Below are 17,495 nucleotides of genomic sequence, written 5' to 3'. Positions count from 1 at the left end.
ATTTGGGGTATACGTTTAAGTTGGGCCTCTATTATGGTGTCTTTGAAAAGTGGTCATGCAGCTTGCAGGGACTTCATTCTAGTCAGTGTACCTTTAAATTTCTGTTTAACTAACCTCCTCATTTTTGCATAGTTCTCCTTTCTGAAATTAAATGCCACAGTGTTGGACTGTTGAGGAGCTCTTCCCACCACAGGAATGTTAAAATGTTGTCATATTATGGTCACTATTACCGAGCGGAAATATCGAGTTCTTTATTTTGATAGCCTCTCTAATCAAACTTAGCATTTCATGGTCACTATCACTGTCCTGGTCAGCCAGTCGATAACAGATCCCTACTGTTACATTCTTATTAGAGCATGGAATTACTATGATTCTATGGAATATGTGAGTTCATTTAAGATTTTTACTTCATTTGATTCTACATTTTCTTTCACATATAGTGCCACTCTTCTCCCCCCCCCACCACCACTCCCGCCCCTAGCATGACCTGTTCTGTCCTTCTGATATTTTGTACCCCGGAATGATTGTGTCCCATTAATTGTCCCCACTTCACCAGGTTTCTGTGATGCCTATTATATCAATATTCTTCTTCAACACGAGGCACTCTAGTTCACCCATGTTATTATTTAGACTTCTAGCATTTATGTACAATCACTTTAAAAACTTGTCACTGTTTATTTGTCTGCCCTTTTCTGATGTGTCAGATTCTTTTTGATGTGAATGTTTCTTGTCTGGTCTGGCCCCTACTTTATCCTCTTCCATCCTCCTCCTGACTAAAACTAAGAGCTGGTCTACACTAGGGCGGAGGAAGGAAATCAATCTAAGATACGCAACTTCAGCTACGCGAAGTCGATGTATCTTAGTTTGTCTTACCTGGCTGTCCTCATGGCGGCAAGTTGACTGCCATTGCTCCTCCGTCGACTGCACTTACTCCTCCTGCCTAAGTGGAGTACGGGCGTTGATTCGGGGATCGATTGATCACATCTACACGAGACGCGATAAATCGATCCCCGATAGATTGATTACTACCTGCCGATTTGGCAGACGTGTAGACGTGACCCTAGAGAATCTCTATCAATATGCTTTCCTCTAAGAGACGTCTCTGTCCGATCCACATGCTCCTCTGCAGCAATCGGCTTTCCCCCATCTCTTTGTTTAAAAACTGCTCTACAACCTTTTTAATGTTAAGTGCCAGCGGTCTGGTTCCATTTTGGTTTAGGTGGAGTCCATCCCTCCTATATAGGCTCCCGCATCCCAAAAGTTTCCCCAGTTCCTAATAAATCTAAACCCCTCCTCTCTACACCATAGTCTCATCCACGCATTGAGATTCTGACGCTCTGCCTGCCTACCTGGCCCTGCGCGTGGAACTGGAATTATTTCTGAGAATACTACTATTGAGGTCTTGGATTTCAGTCTCTTTCCCAGCAGCCTAAATTTGGCCTCCAGGACGTCTCTCCTACCCTTCCCTATGTCATTGGTACCTACATGTACCATGACCACCGGTTTCTCCCCAGCACTACACATAAGTCTATCTAGATGCCTCGAGAGATCCACAACCTTCGCACCAGGCAGGCAAGTCACCATACGGTTCTCCCGGTCATCACAAATTCAGCTATGTTTCTAATGATCGAATCTCCCATTACTAACACCTGCCTTTTCCTAATGACTGGAGTTTCCTCCCCCAGAGATGTAACCTCAGTGTAAGAGGATACCCCAACATCATCTGGAAGGAGGGCCCCAACTAAGGGAAGGTTTCCCTCTACTCTCATTGACTGCTCTGCTTCCCTGGGCCTTTCATCCTTCTCAACAGCGCAGGGGTTGTCTGACCGAGAGGGGGCCACTCTACAGTGTCCCGGAAAGTCTCATCAACATACCTCTCTGCCTCTCTTAGCTCCTCTAGTTCTGCCAGCGTGGCCTCCAAAACCCGTACGTGGTCTCTGATGGCCAAGAGCTCCTTGCACCAAATGCACACATATGCCACCCACCCTCAGGGCAGGTAATCATACATGCTACACTGAGCACAATGAACAGGATAGCCCCCACTCTGCTGCTGGGCTTCTGCCTGCATTCTCTCCTACAGCTACCTAGGTTAATGATGGGTTTTGTTTAAATCAAACAATTTTGATTATAGTTTAGTCTAAAGGTTTTAAAGAATGGCAAGTGTACCTTGCCTCCTTCCCCCTCCAAACTCCCTCTCAAAACTCCCTATTAGCGGCTCGGGTTTGCAAAGCTCCAAGGTTGCTTGCTCACAGCTTTATAAAGCCCTCGTCTTCCTTATAGCCCCACCCTCTGACTAAGGCTAAGCCAATGAACAGAGGCTTCTAGATTTCAAACCTTGTTTAGAAGCTCACAGCTTCCAACTGCCAGCCACAGCAGACGGTCCTTCAAACAAACACACACACACACACACACACACACACACACACACACACACGCTCAGCAAACAGCAAGTAACCCCCAAACACAACACACACTACCAACAGCCACTTACCCCAAGTGATTGTTATCCCAGCTAACTGGAATATGAAGAACTACCTTATCTGCCCTGCACCAGTAGAACAATGACCTAAAATTACACGTTTGGTCATGTGATTCAAGTACACAACCCCTCAAGTAGATTGCATCAAGACAGTTACATAAAGCTCTATAGAGATCTAACAGCTCAGCTCCTTAACACAAGGAGAAACCTTTAGGAAGACCAACTAATAAGGTCTGTCATTTTCTAATTATCAGTTCCTTTCCACAAGCCCTAACTGTACAGGTTTAATTATAAAAAAACAAGCTCATGAGGGGGTTGACCTAAGATTGCTATATGCAAAATAATATATTAGAAAAGCAATGATTTCATCTAATTAAATCACCACTTTCCTAAAGAAGAGAGTTCCTGCAAACTTAGTTCCATAAGAATGTCACCAAGCACAATTTGGGGGATCTGACTATCGACTAAAAAACAAAACAAAACAAAAATACTGAAGAATAAAGAACTAGATAACAACAAAATCTTTTTTTGCAAATGAGTAAAATACCAAAGATTTATTACCAAGAGAACAAAATGTGTTTATGTTTGTGAAGATCTTGAACAAATTGCTACTTATTTTCCAGAACTAGCAAATACTGGAGAAGTAGACTGTGGAAAAAAATTGTTCATGGCTTAATTTTACCCAGTAACTGTTCTAATGAGTGGCCTGCATGGAAAGAAAGTAATGTAATTAGAAATAATATCAGTGAAGACTTCAGTTGGTTTGTGGGGCATAAATATTAGATTTTCTGGACTGCTAATCGCAGAAATCTCTCTCATCATATTATGTTAACTGGAACACAGAGTATGGAAATGCGGGGACATAGGATTTACCATGTTTAAGTGGACACATTGTCCAGCACACTCTACAATGCCCTGGTCAGTGGCCTATATTTGATGATTTAGGAAAGTCCAAAGAAAGTCATAAAGGCTTATTTTACAGGAAGCCCATGTCAAAAAGTAAGAGAGAAACCCATCCCTGTCTGACCCCAGACAGGAAGTAACTTTGCCACAAAGCTTGATTTTTCCCACAATACCATTAATTTGAATAAATTTGCTCTTTTAATGTAGCTGTATTAAGTAGCTTACAAAAATATATATATACACATAGTTCTGAACCCAGCAGCTTTTGAAGCTGCTAACATTGCACCACCACTACGTTTAGTGAAAACACATATCAATACTTCCTCTAAGGTCTTGCAAGTACAATCACAAGCAGGTCCTTCGAATAGAGTTTTGAAACTCCCCTAACACTACAAAGCAGAGACCAGATGAAGAATGAGCATCTATGCAAACAAGTATGGTTCCTCAAGATGTACAGTCCCTATCTGTGTTCTACACGTGGACAGGCATGAGCACCATGTGCCTGAATCAACATTTTTAATAGGCAGCATCTGTTGTTTCACAGATGCACTGTTACTCTCCTTGTTCTCTGAATCAAAGGTATAAAGTGCAGTGCAGACCAATACCTCTCCATTTCCTTCTCTTACCACAAATCTGGTCATGATCCACAGCAGAGGGGTCGAAGGATGGCTAGTAAAATCCAGATAGGGAATACATATCTTGAAGAACCTTCAGTTACAGATAAGTAACTTCCACTTCTTCGAGTGATGGTCCCTATGTGCATTCCACACATGGGAGATTAGAAAGCAGTAGTCAAACAGGAGGTGAGTGTGAGGATGCAGACAGTATGGATGTCTGCAATAGTGCTATTCCCATTGCTGTATGTGCAGTACAGATCTGGACCAATGCATAATGTTTTGTAAAGGTACAGATAAAGCTGCAGGTAATCACCCTATATATATATATCTCTAGTAGAAGTAAGTTTTGTAGAGGTGTTGTAGAGACTGCTTGCGCTCTAGTGGAGTAGGCGCGCATGCCCTAGAGCAGGGGGCAGGGAAGAGATACATGCTAGTTGGTAACAAAGGAGGATGCAGCCTGAGATCCATTTGCAGAGTCTCTGCGCAAGTCATACTTGACCCCTTGATTACTCTGCTAAGGAGATATATAGTCTAGAGGTTTTCCTTATTGCTTTTGTTCTCTGCAAATAGAACGCCATCACCCATCAGACATCAAGACGGTGGAGCCTTCTCGCCTCACCAGAAGCATGATGTTTTGGAAAAAATACCAGTAAGTGGATGATTTGATTTATGTGAAACTCATAAATTACTTATAGGATGAATTTTGGATAGCAGCAAAGAGAGACCTTCTCTTTATAAAAAAAGTGGTATGCGGCAGATCTGCCATAAGTGCTCCCAACTTGCTCACCCTTCTGGCTGATCAGGTATCAGAGGGTAGCCGTGTTAGTCTGGAAATACAAAGAATCCTGTGGCACCTTACAGACTAACAGAGGTTTTGGAGCATGAGCTTTCGTGGGTGAATACCCACTTCCTCAGATGCATGACATGCATCTGAGGAAGTGGGTATTCACCCACGAAAGCTCATGCTCCAAAACCTCTGTTAGTCTATAAGGTGCCACAGGATTCTTTGCTGCTTCTGGCTGATGTGATGGTAACTAGGAAGGCAACTTTCATTGAGAGGTGAGACATGAAACAAGTGGCTATTCGTTCAAAAGAAAACCTAGTAAGGACTGAAAGGACAACATTAAGATCCAATTGTGGTGTTGCTTTTCTGTTGTTGGATGAGTGAAGGTAGTATGGCCCTCCACCTGAGAATGTAAGGCTGCGAGATGGACCCTAGCTGATGAATAGGCCCAATATCTTGAGAGTGATTAGATGTCTAAAACTACAGAAAACAATGGCTTTTGAAGGTAACTGATGCTGTTGTGATCAAGAGGAGAAACATTTCCATTTGGCCAAATAGTATCTCCTGATACAATCCTTCCTGCTTTAGAAGAGAATGTATTGGACCACCACCAACATGAGCACTCTACATCTGATGCCCATCCAAATACCAGGCCATGAATAGCAGAGGGCCCAGGTTGGGGTGACTGGTTACACCATTGTGTTGGATCAGTGGATCTGGAAATGGCTGGATGCTGATAGGAGGAAGGGTTGAGATCTTCAGGAGGTTCAAAAAGCAATACGGACTCAGCCAGTTGGGCATGATGAAGAGAATCCAAGCCTGCAAATTTTTCACAGAACTCACGGTATTAGTGGGATGAGAGGAAAGGCAAATCTGAGGTGGTCCATCCAAGGTAGCAGAAAGATGTTGCTTTTTGAGCCTGGCCCAGAGCTGCTCTGGAGCAGTACAGGGTATTTTTCTTGTTTGCCTGGGAGGCAATGAGGTCCCAAGATGGCACTCCCCACAGGGTGGAGATCTCATTCTGGACAAAATATCTCCCATTTGTGATCTATGGAAAAAAGCCTACATCTGGCCACAATATGGACTACATTTTTAAAAAAGCATAACATCTATAAATTAAAATGAATATTCAGTTTGGCAAAATACCAGAGAAATGTCATTCCATAAATAAGTTTTGAATGAACCTTGGAATGTCTGTGTGAAAACCAAAGTTAGATTGTTGCAAGTCTGCTATATTAGTAATTCCAGGACAGTTGTATCTACTTATTTACAATAAATTAAAAAGAGTAGAGAATTGTTATGGTAATACCTTAATTAATGGAGTTCTCCCAAAGAAGAATCCAAAAATGTAAGCAGTAATATCATTGCAGATAACACTTGAGATTGGAACCAGAAACCTAAGGAATAAAACAGAAAGATTTCAGGGTGGGGAAAACTGACCTAAAACTGAAAGACCACATAAAATATTCATTGTTTAAACCCCAAAATGGTAGTATTCTCTTGCTTTATTCATCAAGCACTAACATGTAGTAAGTTTCTAGTTAAGCCAACCTACTTGGTTTTGCAAATTCCAGAAGTTTAGCTACACCTATTTTAGCTTCTATTCAACAAAGGAAGCAAGACCTATCAAAGTGTTTAAATATAGCACCTTTGACTTGAGTACTGAATTTGCACATCAGCTGGAGGACTTTTGTATCATAACAGATTTGAATATCAGTGCTACACGTAAAAAAAACAGAAACAAACAGGAACAGAGTCACAAGATAATGACATGATCACATCAAGCCAAGCAACTTCCTTATTAAAAAAATTACAGATTTTTTTAATAAAGGTCTCTTTTCCGTCCCCACAACAATACAATACTTGTAATGGATTAAGGCAGATGCTATATACTACATTCTCCAGTGAGTTCTCTCTCTACTTTGTCCTGTAGGTCTATTAGTCTTCCTTTATTCCTTTTGAAAGTTAAAATGCACATTGACACAACAGTGGGCACTTCTGCAGACAGACATAAAACTTGACTATTTCAGTAGTAACTGGAACTCAACAACAAAAGCTGTAACAGGCAGAAAAGGAATCAGGCTGAACTTTGACAGAATCACATAATTATAAGTAATAGGTTTACTCAGAAAAATCATGGAAATATAGGGCTTCAAGGGACCTCAAGAGGTCATCTAGTCCAGCCTCCTGCACTGAGGCAGAACCAAGTATACCTAGATCATCTCTAAAAGGCGACTGTCTATCCTGTTCGTGAAAACCTCCAACAATGGGGATTTCACAACCTCCCTTAGAAGCACTGGAATAGGCTTTCTATGGAGGCTGTGGAATATCCCAAAATGCTGGTTCATACAGGAAGTTTTAAAACTTGTTAAGGGATTTGTTAAGCAAGTGCACTCAAAGTTGGGGGGTTTTGCTGTGTTGTTTTCCAACTGGATCTTACAACTGTAATCAATCCCACAATTACTGCAATTTTGTGTGTATTGTGAAAGTAAAAAGCAATTTATGCAAGGCAGTGCACTTTGAAGCCACAGATGAGCTCCTGCGTGCTTGCTTAGTCTTTCACAACTGAAGATGTAGCCCAAAATTCAATCTGTGTTCAGCAGAGTGAAAGGACATTCCCTACCTTTAGTAAGCAATTTAGTTTTGCAGTAGTAAAGTTTAATTACACCATTGTAGTTTAACACCAGCCCAGAAGTGAGTAGGGATTTATTTGATCTTCAGATGGCCCAATCAGTTTCACTTAAAATTTAAATAGAAAATAGAAGTATTTTGACTCTTGATAATTGGAACTATTTATATATGAAGTTAAGTATTTAAAAAAAAAACCGAACTGATATTGCCTGATAAAGCACAAAAGTGTAATTTACTATAAAGCTTGCCTTGTTCACATGACCACTGTGTACCAAAAACTGGGAATACTTTTTGGTTATTTTAGCTCAACTTCATGTACAAGCAAAACAAAGTCTGACAAGTAATACAAGATAAGCTTGTTTGTGTACTAAAGTTATCCTTGCTGGACACGTAACAATTCAGTATTTTTACTGAAAATCATTCCGGCACATTTGTCAAAGAAGATTGTGAATAAAGGATTGCTTTAGGAGGGCTTTCTATTTATAAGAATTATATACATTTTTTGGGTCAAGACTCAAAATTTGATGCCTGAAGTTAGGCTCCTAGATAAGTGTCCTATTTACAGTAGTGCTAAGCAACCAGCAGCTCCCAGTTAGTTCAATGAGAGCTGCTGGGTCCTCATAATTTTGAAACTCAGAACACATTTACTTTAGCTCTCAGTTCAGCAAGGTACTTAAACATGTGCCTAACATGCAAATACCACCATCCCTAGTCAACAAATTATTTAAGCATGTGCTTAACTTTAAAGACAAGTCCCAATTACTTCAATAGGACTTGAGCATATGCTTAAGTGCTTTGCAGAATAGGGATGGGATTATTCATGTGCTTAAATATCTTGCTGATGTGAGGCCATAGGCACCAAAATGTGGATTAAAGAGCCTACATGAGGATATTCTTTTTTAAAATCTTTACCTTGGCCTCTAGCAGACATTTTTCTCTGGGCCAAGATTTTGTGCAATGTTACATGAGTGTAAAACCAGAGTAAACCTATTAATTTCACTGGAGTTACTCCTGGACTTACAGTGTAAGAGGCCTTCAGATTTGCAAGAAAAATGTAGCATACCAAGAGTCTGGTCCTCTACTAATTTCTGATATTTTAAAATGTTATAAAAAAAAGTAGTCCATACTAGACTTCGGCCAACAAAACTGTAAAATGGACTAAATTCTATAGCAGGTAGATGAAGACATCTGATAGTGCTTTTACAAGACCTAAATTACACAAACTGAAATACATATATACACAATAAAATTATAAGTCCGCTTATTACAGTCCCCTTACCAGATCATGCCTTCAAACAGATTTTGGATGACAAGATGAGACTGAGTTACAGTGATCAGCAAAGTGACATGAGTCCATGCGAACTGTTAACAGTGCAACAACATAATTAGTGAAAACATAGATCTAAACACATAGTTAAAGACCGAATTTCAGCTAAAGCAGCTGTACAGAAGCTCAAAGGAAAGACCAGGCTGAGTGACAATGCAAGAGATGTATGCCCACAATGTATAACAATTTAAATTAATTTCTGAAACACAGCAATCACAATCATGGAAAGCCTCTTGAAATATATCTACAACACGGACCTAGAATTTTGCATCCTGTAGTTTAAACGCTTGATTTACGGAAACATAAGAATGGCCATGCTGGGTCAGACCAATGGTCCATCTAGCCTAGCATCTTGTCTTCTAGTAGTGTCCAAAGCCAGATGCTTCAGAGGGAGCAAACATGGCAATTAAGTGATCCATCCCCTTATGTCCAATCCCAGCAGACGGCAGTCAGAGGTTTAGGAGCACCCAGAGCATGGGGTTGTGTCCCTGATTATCTTGGCTAATAGCCATTGATGGACCTGTCCTCCATGAACTGATGTAATTCTTTTTTGAACCTATACTTTGGGCCTTCACAACATCCCCTGGCAATGAGTTCCACGGGTTGACTGTGCGTTGTGTGAAGTACTTCCTTTTGTTTGTTTTAAGCCTGCTACTTATTAATTTCATTGGGTGACTCCTCATTTTTGTATTATGTGAAGGGGTAAATAACACTTCCCTATTCACTTTCTCCACACCAGCATAATTTTATAGACCTCTATCTCAATCCCCATTTAATTGTCTCTCTTCTAAACTGAGCTGTCCCAGATTTTTTAATCTAACCTTGTATAGAAGGTATTCCACTTCCCTAACCATTTTTGCTGCCCTTCTCTGTATCTTTTCCAATTCCAATATATCCCCTATATATTCAAGGTGTAGGCGTAACATAGATTTATATAGTGGCATTATGGTATTTCCTATTTCATTATCACCTTCCTAACAGTTCCTAGCATATTATCTTTTTGATCACCACTGCACACTGAGTAATGTCTTTAGAGAACTATCCACAAATGACTCCAAAATCTCATTCTTGAGTGATAAAGGTAATCTAGAACCCATCATTTTATATGATTATTTTTCCCCATGTGCGCTACTTTGCATTTATCAGCACTAAATTTCACCAGCCATTTTGTTGTCCACTCACCCAGTTTTATGAGATCCGTCTCTAACTCTCTGCACTCAGCTTTGGACTTAACTATCTTGAGTAATTTTGTACCATCTAAAAACTTTGCCAGATCACTGTTCACCCCTTTTTCCAGATCATTTATGAATATATTGAACAGCACTAGCTCCAGTAAAGATCCTTTGGGAATCCCCTATTTACCACTCTCCATTATGAAAACTCACCATTTATTCCAACCCTTTGTTTCCTATCTTTTAACCAATTACTGATCCATGAGAGGCCCTTCCCTCTTATTCCATGGCAGCTTACTATGCTTTAGAATCTTTGGTGAAGGACCTTGTCAAAGATTTTTAGAAAGCCTAAGTACATTATATCAACTGAATCACCCTTGCCCACATGCTTGTTGACACCCTCAAACAATGATGATAGATTGTGAGGCATGACTTCCCTTTATAAAAGCCACATTGACTCTTCCTCACCATGTTGTCTTTATCGTGCATGTAATAATTCTGTTCTTTACTATCATTTCAACCAATTGGCCTGGTAACTAAAGTTTAATTGCCAGGATTGTCTCTGGAGTCCTTTTTTAAAAATCAGCATTACATGAACTACCTTCCAGTCATCTGGTACAGGGGCTGATTTAAGCAATAGAGTACATTCCACAGTTAGTAGTTTTGCAATTTCCTATTTGAGTTCCTTCATAACTCTTCAGTGAATACCATCTGCTCCTGGTGATTTATTACTGTTTGATCTAGTAATTTCTTCCACAACCTCCTCTACTGACACCTCAGTCTGAGACAGTTCCTCAAGAAGAAAGGCTTAGGTATGGGAATCTCCCTCACATCCTCTGCAGTGAACACTAGTACAAATATTTCATTTAGTTTCTCTGCAATGGCCTTGTCTTCCTTGAGTGCTCCTTTAGCACCTTAATTGTCCAGTGGCTCCACTGATTGTTTGACAGGCTTCCTGATTCTGATTTACTTTAAAAAAAAAAGTATTGTCAGTTTTTGGGTCTTTTCCTAGTTGCTCTTCAAATTCTTTTTTGGTCTGCCTAATTATACTTTTACCCTTGACTTTCCAGAGTTTATGCACCTTTCCATTTTCTTCACTAGGATTTCACTTCCAGTTTTTAAAGAATGCATGTTTGCCTCTAACCACTTCATTTACTCAGTTGTTCACCCATGGCGGCATTTTTTTGGTTCCTTTTTTTTTTTAAATTGAGGTATGCATTTAGTTTGAGCCTTTATAAGGCGTTTTAAAATAACTTCCATGCAGTTTGCAGGCTTTCACTCTTCTGGCTGCTTCTTTTAATTTCCATTTAACTAGCTTCCTCTTTTTTGTGTAGTTCCCTTATTTGAAGTTCAATGCTACTGTGGTGGGTTTCTTTGACATTTTAGCCCTCTACAAGGATGTTAAAAATTTAATTATATTGTGGTCACTATTACTGAGTGACTCAGTTATATTCACCTCTTGGACCAAATCCTGCATTCCATGTAGGATTAATTCAATAATTGCCTCACCTCTTGTAGGTTCCAGGACTGGCTATTCCAGGAAGCAGTCATTTAATGTGTTTACAAATTTTATTTCTGCATCCCTTTCCAAGGTAACATGTTCCCAGTCAATAGAAGGACAGTTGAAATAGCCCATTATTATTGTATATTTTGTTTTTGTAAGCCTTTTTAATCTCCTTGGGCACTTCACAGTCACCATCCTGGCCAGGTGGTTGATAATATATTCCTACTCTTATTATTCAAGCATGGAATTTCTATCCAGAGAGATTCTATGGATCTACTTAATGTACTGTATGGACTATGGTTGTGGGACTTTTGTTATGATTTATGGATACAGGACTTTCATAATTAACCCTGAAAGGGTTACATATACTTAAGGACTATTTCTGGGGTCTCTGCAGGGAAAACTGAGGCATCCATGCCTGTCATACCATGGCCTGGCACTGGAGGTCACCCAGGTGAGGCTGCCCTATGACATGCACTTAGTAGAATTTTAAGTTGAGAGCAATTATCTCATACAGCATAGGTTATAGCAATGCCTAAATATGAAAAATGTCCACATTTCTATTTTAATGTGAATGAAACAAAGAATGTGATACTGTGATATTCTGTATATACATATAATAGACAATTAAAGATTAGAACATTACAATTGCAATGAAGAGTTAGTGCAGTGGTTCTCAAACTTATGCATTGCTGATCCCTTTCACATAGCAAGCCTCTAAGTGCGACCCCCCCCCCCTTACAAAATTAAAACCCCATTTTTTATGTTTAAGCACTATTATGAATGCTGGAGGAGAAAAGACGGTTACTCACTTTTGTAACGGTTGTTCTTCGAGATATGTTGCTCATATCCATTCCAGTTAGGTGTGCACGTGCCGCGTGCACATTCATCGGAGATTTTTACCCTAGCAACACTCGGTGGGCCGGCAGGGCGCCCCCTGGAGTGGCGCCGCTATGGTGACGGATATATACCCCTGCCAGCCCCTCCGCTCCTCAGTTCCTTCTTGCCAGCTACTCCGACAGTGGGGAAGGAGGGCGGGTTTGGAATGGATATGAGCAACACATCTCGAACAACAGTTACAAAGGTGAATAACCGTCTTTTCTTCTTCGAGTGCTTGCTCATATCCATTCCAGTCAGGTGATTCCCAAGCCTTACCTAGGCAGTGGGGTCGGAGCGAGACGTTGCGGAATGTAAGACCGCTGAGCCAAAGGCGGCATCGTCTCTGGACTGCTGGACCAATGCATAGTGTGATGCAAAGGTGTGGATGGAAGACCAGGTAGCCGCGCGACATATTTCCTGGATGGGAACGTGGGCCAGGAAAGCAGCAGATGAGGCTTGAGCCCGAGTAGAGTGGGCGGTGAGATGGCCAGTCGGAACGTGGGCCAAGTCGTAGCATGTCCGGATACAGAACGTCACCCAAGATGAGATCCGCTGGGAAGAGATTGGCATGCCCTTCATGCGCTCTGCAACTGCTACAAATAGCTGAAGCGAACGTCTGAAAGGTTTGGTCCTCTGGATGTAAAAGGTGAGGGCCCGGCGGACATCCACGGTATGCAGCTGTTGTTCCCGGCGCGATGAGTGCGGCTTCGGGAAAAAAACTGGTAGAAAGATGTCTTGATTAATGTGGAAGGCAGAGACCACCGTAGGGAGGAATGCCGGGTGCGGTCGCAGCTGTACCTTGTCCTTGTGGAATACCGTATACGGAGGATCCACCCTCAAAGCGCGAAGTTCCGATACTTGTCTAGCCAAGGTGATAGCGACGAGGAAGGCTGTCTTCCAGGACAGGTACAGCAGCGAGCATGTGGCTAAAGGCTCAAAGGGGGTCCCATGAGCCTAGCTAATACGAGGTTGAGATCCCAGGTAGGGGATGGGCGCTTGACCTGAGGGTAGAGCCACTCCAAGCCACTGGGGAATCTGGAAACTATGGGGTGAGAGAAGATCGGACTGCCAGTTTCCCCAGGATGGAAGGTGGAAATAGCTGCAAGATGCACCCTTATAGAAGAGATCACCAGGCCCTGCTCCTTGAGGGACCATAAGTAGTCCAAGATAATGGGGACCGATACACCTTCAGGAATAAAGTCATGCTGGGCGCACTAGGGGGAGAAGCGCTTCCACTTGGCGAGATATGTTGCCCATGTGGAAGGCTTTCTGCTTCCCAGTAGCACCTGTTGCACAGAGGTGGAACAACGCAATTCAGATTGGTTCAACCAGACAGCAGCCATGCTGTCAGATGGAGAGACTGCAGGTCCGGGTGGTGAAGCCTGCCGAAGTCCTGCGTTATGAGGTCCGGGCAGAGTGGCAGAGGTATCGGGTCTGCCAGAGAAAGATCGAGCAGCAGAGTGTACCAGTGCTGTCTCGGCTATGCCAGGGCGATCAGTATTAGCTGGGCTCTGTCCCTGCGGAGTTTGAGTAGAACTCTGTGGACGAGGGGAAAAGGTGGGAAGGCATAAAATAGGTGACCTTTCCAGGGAATTAGGAACGCGTCCGAGAGGGAGCCTGGGGAGCGACCCTGCAGGGAGCAGAACACCTGGCATTTCCTGTTCTCTCGGGAGGCAAAGAGGTCTATCTGGGGAAAGCCCCACTTCCGGAATACAGAATGGAGAATGTCCGGACGGATGGACCACTCGTGGGACAGGAAGGACTTGCTCAGGTGATCCGCGAGAGAGTTCCAGACTCCCAGGAGAAAGGAGGCTACCAGGTCTATTGAGTGGGCTACGCAGAAGTCCCACAGTTGCATCGCCTCTCGACAAAGTGGGGGAAGATCGCATCCCTCCCTGCTTGTTTATGTAATACATGGTCGTTGTGTTGTCTGTGAACACTGCAACACAACGGCCCTGTAGATGATGCTGGAAGGTTTGGCACGCCAGTCGGACTGCTCTCAGTTCGCGGACATTGATGTGACACGCCAATTCCCGAAAGGACCAAAGGCCTTGAGTGCGAAGGGCCCGAGGTGAGCACCCCAGCCGAGAGATGAGGCGTCCATTGTTAGGGACATGGAGGGCTGCGGTGGATGGAACGGTCGACCCGTACGCACCAGGGATGGCGTCAGCCACCGGTCGAGGGAGCCCAGAATGCTCGATGGAACTGTGAGTATCATATCTATGGCGTCCCTGCATGGACGATAGATTGAGGCGAGCCAAGTTTGAAGAGGACGCATGCGCAGTCTCGCGTGCTTTGTGACGAAAGTGTATGCAGCCATGTGACCGAGGAGGCCAAGGCAAGTGCGGGCAGAGGTTGTTGGGAAGCTTTTTAGTCTTCGTACAAGGGAGACTATAGCCTGAAACCGAGGTAGAGGCAAGCTGGCCGTTGCAAGATTGGAGTCCAGCGTGGCCCCTATGATTTCTATTCTCTGCGTAGGCACCAAATTGCCCTATGATTTCTATTCTCTGCGTAGGCACCAATTTTCCAAATTGATTATCAGGCCTAGACGGGTGAATAGGTCCTTGAGCTCACATGAGCAGTGACCTGTGCCTCGGAGGTCCCTCGAATAAGCCAGTCGTCGAGGTATGGAAAGACATGTTCTCATGGTACAATTCCCCACTCTGAACCTTAGCATCCAAAAGATGGGGTACCAGCATGAATTCCTCTAAGCTTAATCACCAGCTTAGAACCTGTAGCGCTGCCACCAACCAGGAATTCCAGTGCCTGGTACATTCTGGTCCCCCCCAAACCTTGCCCGAGGACCCCCAAGACCCAGACCCTCTGGATCTTAACACAAGGAAAGTAAACACTTTCCTTCACCGTTGCCTCTCCCAGCCTTCCCCTCCCTGGGTTACCCTGGAAGATCACTGTGATTCAAACTCCTTGAATCACAAAACAGAGAGGAAAATGCACCTTTCCCACTCCTTCTCTCTTCCTCTCCCAGATTCTCCCTGAGAGAGACAGTAATCCTAACACAGAGAGAAATCAGCCTCTCTCTCCCTCTTCCCTCCTTTCTCCCCACCAATTCCCTGGTTAATCCAGACCCAGTCCCCTGGGGTCTCACCAGAATAAAAAAAACAATTAGGTTCTTAAACAAGAAAAGTTTTTAATTAAAGAAAAAAAACAGTAAAAATTATCTTTGTAAATTTAAAAAAAATGGTATAGGTACAGGGTCTTTCAGCTATAGACACTGGGAATACTCTCCCAGCCTAAGTATACAAGTACAAATTAAAATCTTTTCAGCAAAATACCAATTTGAACTCCTTCCAACCAAATACACATTTGCAAATAAAGAAAACAAACATAAGCCTAACTCGTTTTATCTATTTAGTACTCACTATTCTGAATCTATAAGAAACTGTATCAGGGAGATTGGAGAGAAACCTGGTTGCACATCTGATCCCTCTGAGCCCCCAGAGTGAACCACCACCAAAACTAACAGCACAGCACAAAAACTTCCCTCCCTCAAGATTTGAAAGTATCCTGGTCTCTGATTGGTTCTCTGGTCAGGTGACAGCCAGGCTTACTGAACTTGTTAACCCTTTACAGTCAAAGAGATATAAAGTACTTCTGTGCTATTAAATTTTCTTATCTGTTTATGACACGTATTCGATGACGGCGGAGGGAGGAGGCGACTACCGCCATACACTTCGTGAATACCCGAGGGGCCGAGGAGAGGCCAAAGGGAAGGACTGTAAACTGGTAATGTTGATGATTCACCACAAAGCGTAGATACCGTCTGTGCGGGGGGTAAATAGCGATGTGAAAATATGCGTCCTTCATGTTGAGAGCGGTGTACCAATCTCTGAGATCCAGGGAAGGGATGATGGTTCCCAGGGATACCATGTGGAACTTGAACTTTTTCATGAATTTGTTCAGTCCTCGCAGGTCCAGGATAGGCCGAAGGCCCCCTTTTGCCTTGGGGATTAGGAAATATCTGGAATAGAACCCCTTGCCTCTTAACTCCTCCGGAACCTCCTCTATAGCTCCCATTGCAAGGAGCCTCCAAACCTCCTGCAAAAGGAGTTACTCGTGAGAGGGTTCCCTGAAGAGGGACGAGGCGGGTTGTGGGGGGGGGGGGGGTTTGAAATAAACTGAAGACGGTATCCAAACTCCACCATGCGTAGGAACCAACGGTCCGAAGTTAGTTGGGACCACGCAGGGAGAAATGGGGCAAGGCGGTTGTAGAACTGAAAAGGATCCTGGGAGGCCACTGGTACACTGCTCTCGGGCGCACCCTCAAAAGTTTGGTTTCGGTCCCACTGGTGGCTTGGTGGGACCGGAATTGTTACCCCCTTGAGGCCCAGACTGACATCTGCGATTGGTACGACCTTGCCTTCTGGTGAAGTCTTGCCTTGGCCAAGGCGGGGGGTAGGGGCGCTGAGGTTGCGGCCGGAAAGACCGTCTTTGAGTTTGTGGCGTATACCTTCCCAGCGAATGCATAATTACACGGATTGTCTTTTAGACTCTGTAGCCTAGGGTCCGTCTTCTGCGAGAACAGGCCCTGGCCATCAAAAGGTAAGTCTTGTATAGTCTGCTGAAGTTCAGGTGGCAGGCCTGACACTTGCAGCCATGATATACATCGCATGGCGATTCCAGAGGCGACCGTTCTAGCTGCGGAATCCAGCGAGGCCTGGAGGAAGGTCCGCACAACTTTCTTCCCTTCCTCTACGAGTGCTGTGAATTCCTGGCGGGAGTCCTGCGGGACAAGCTCTGTAAACTTCCCTACCGCCTCCCAGGTGTTATAGCTGTACCTACTCAGGAGGGCTTGTTGGTTTGCCACCCTGAGTTGGAGGTCTCCCGCGGAATAGATTTTTCTTCCTAATAGATCCATTCACCAGGCCTCCCTTGATTTAGGTGCAGGGGCTTGCTGGCCATGACGCTCCCATTCATTGACGGACTGTACAACCAATGAACAGGGAGGGAGGTGTACATAAAGGTACTCATACCCTTTGGAGGCACCATGTATTTCCGTTCCACCCCTCTGGCTGTGGGCGGTATGGATGCCGGGGATTGCCAGATGGTATCCGCTCTAGCCTGGATCGAACGAATGAAGGGGAGGGCCACTCTAGTTAGAGCCTCCGCCGACAGTATACTGATTACAGGGTCCTCCACCTCAGGAACTTCTTCTACGGGTAAGTTGATATTAAGGGCGAT

General features: G+C 43.6%; 1 protein-coding gene across 2 annotated transcripts in view; it reads right to left on the bottom strand.

Annotated features, from left to right (window-relative positions):
* CDS1 (CDP-diacylglycerol synthase 1) overlaps nucleotides 1-17,495 on the bottom strand; it is an 88,933-nt gene that overhangs the window by 14,810 nt on the left and 56,628 nt on the right. For both annotated transcript variants that reach the window (XM_050945189.1, XM_050945190.1), the window contains exons 7-8: nucleotides 8,694-8,776; nucleotides 6,093-6,180 (exon numbers count right to left, since the gene is read on the bottom strand). In XM_050945189.1, coding sequence (XP_050801146.1) covers nucleotides 6,093-6,180; nucleotides 8,694-8,776 — 171 coding nt within the window. The remainder of the gene's footprint in view (nucleotides 1-6,092; nucleotides 6,181-8,693; nucleotides 8,777-17,495) is intronic.

Source organism: Gopherus flavomarginatus, chromosome 3 (assembly GCF_025201925.1).
Source record: "Gopherus flavomarginatus isolate rGopFla2 chromosome 3, rGopFla2.mat.asm, whole genome shotgun sequence".
NCBI lineage: Eukaryota > Metazoa > Chordata > Testudines > Testudinidae > Gopherus > Gopherus flavomarginatus.
The sequence above is the reverse complement of the archived record's forward strand: the minus strand, read 5'-3'. Positions and strand labels throughout refer to the sequence as shown.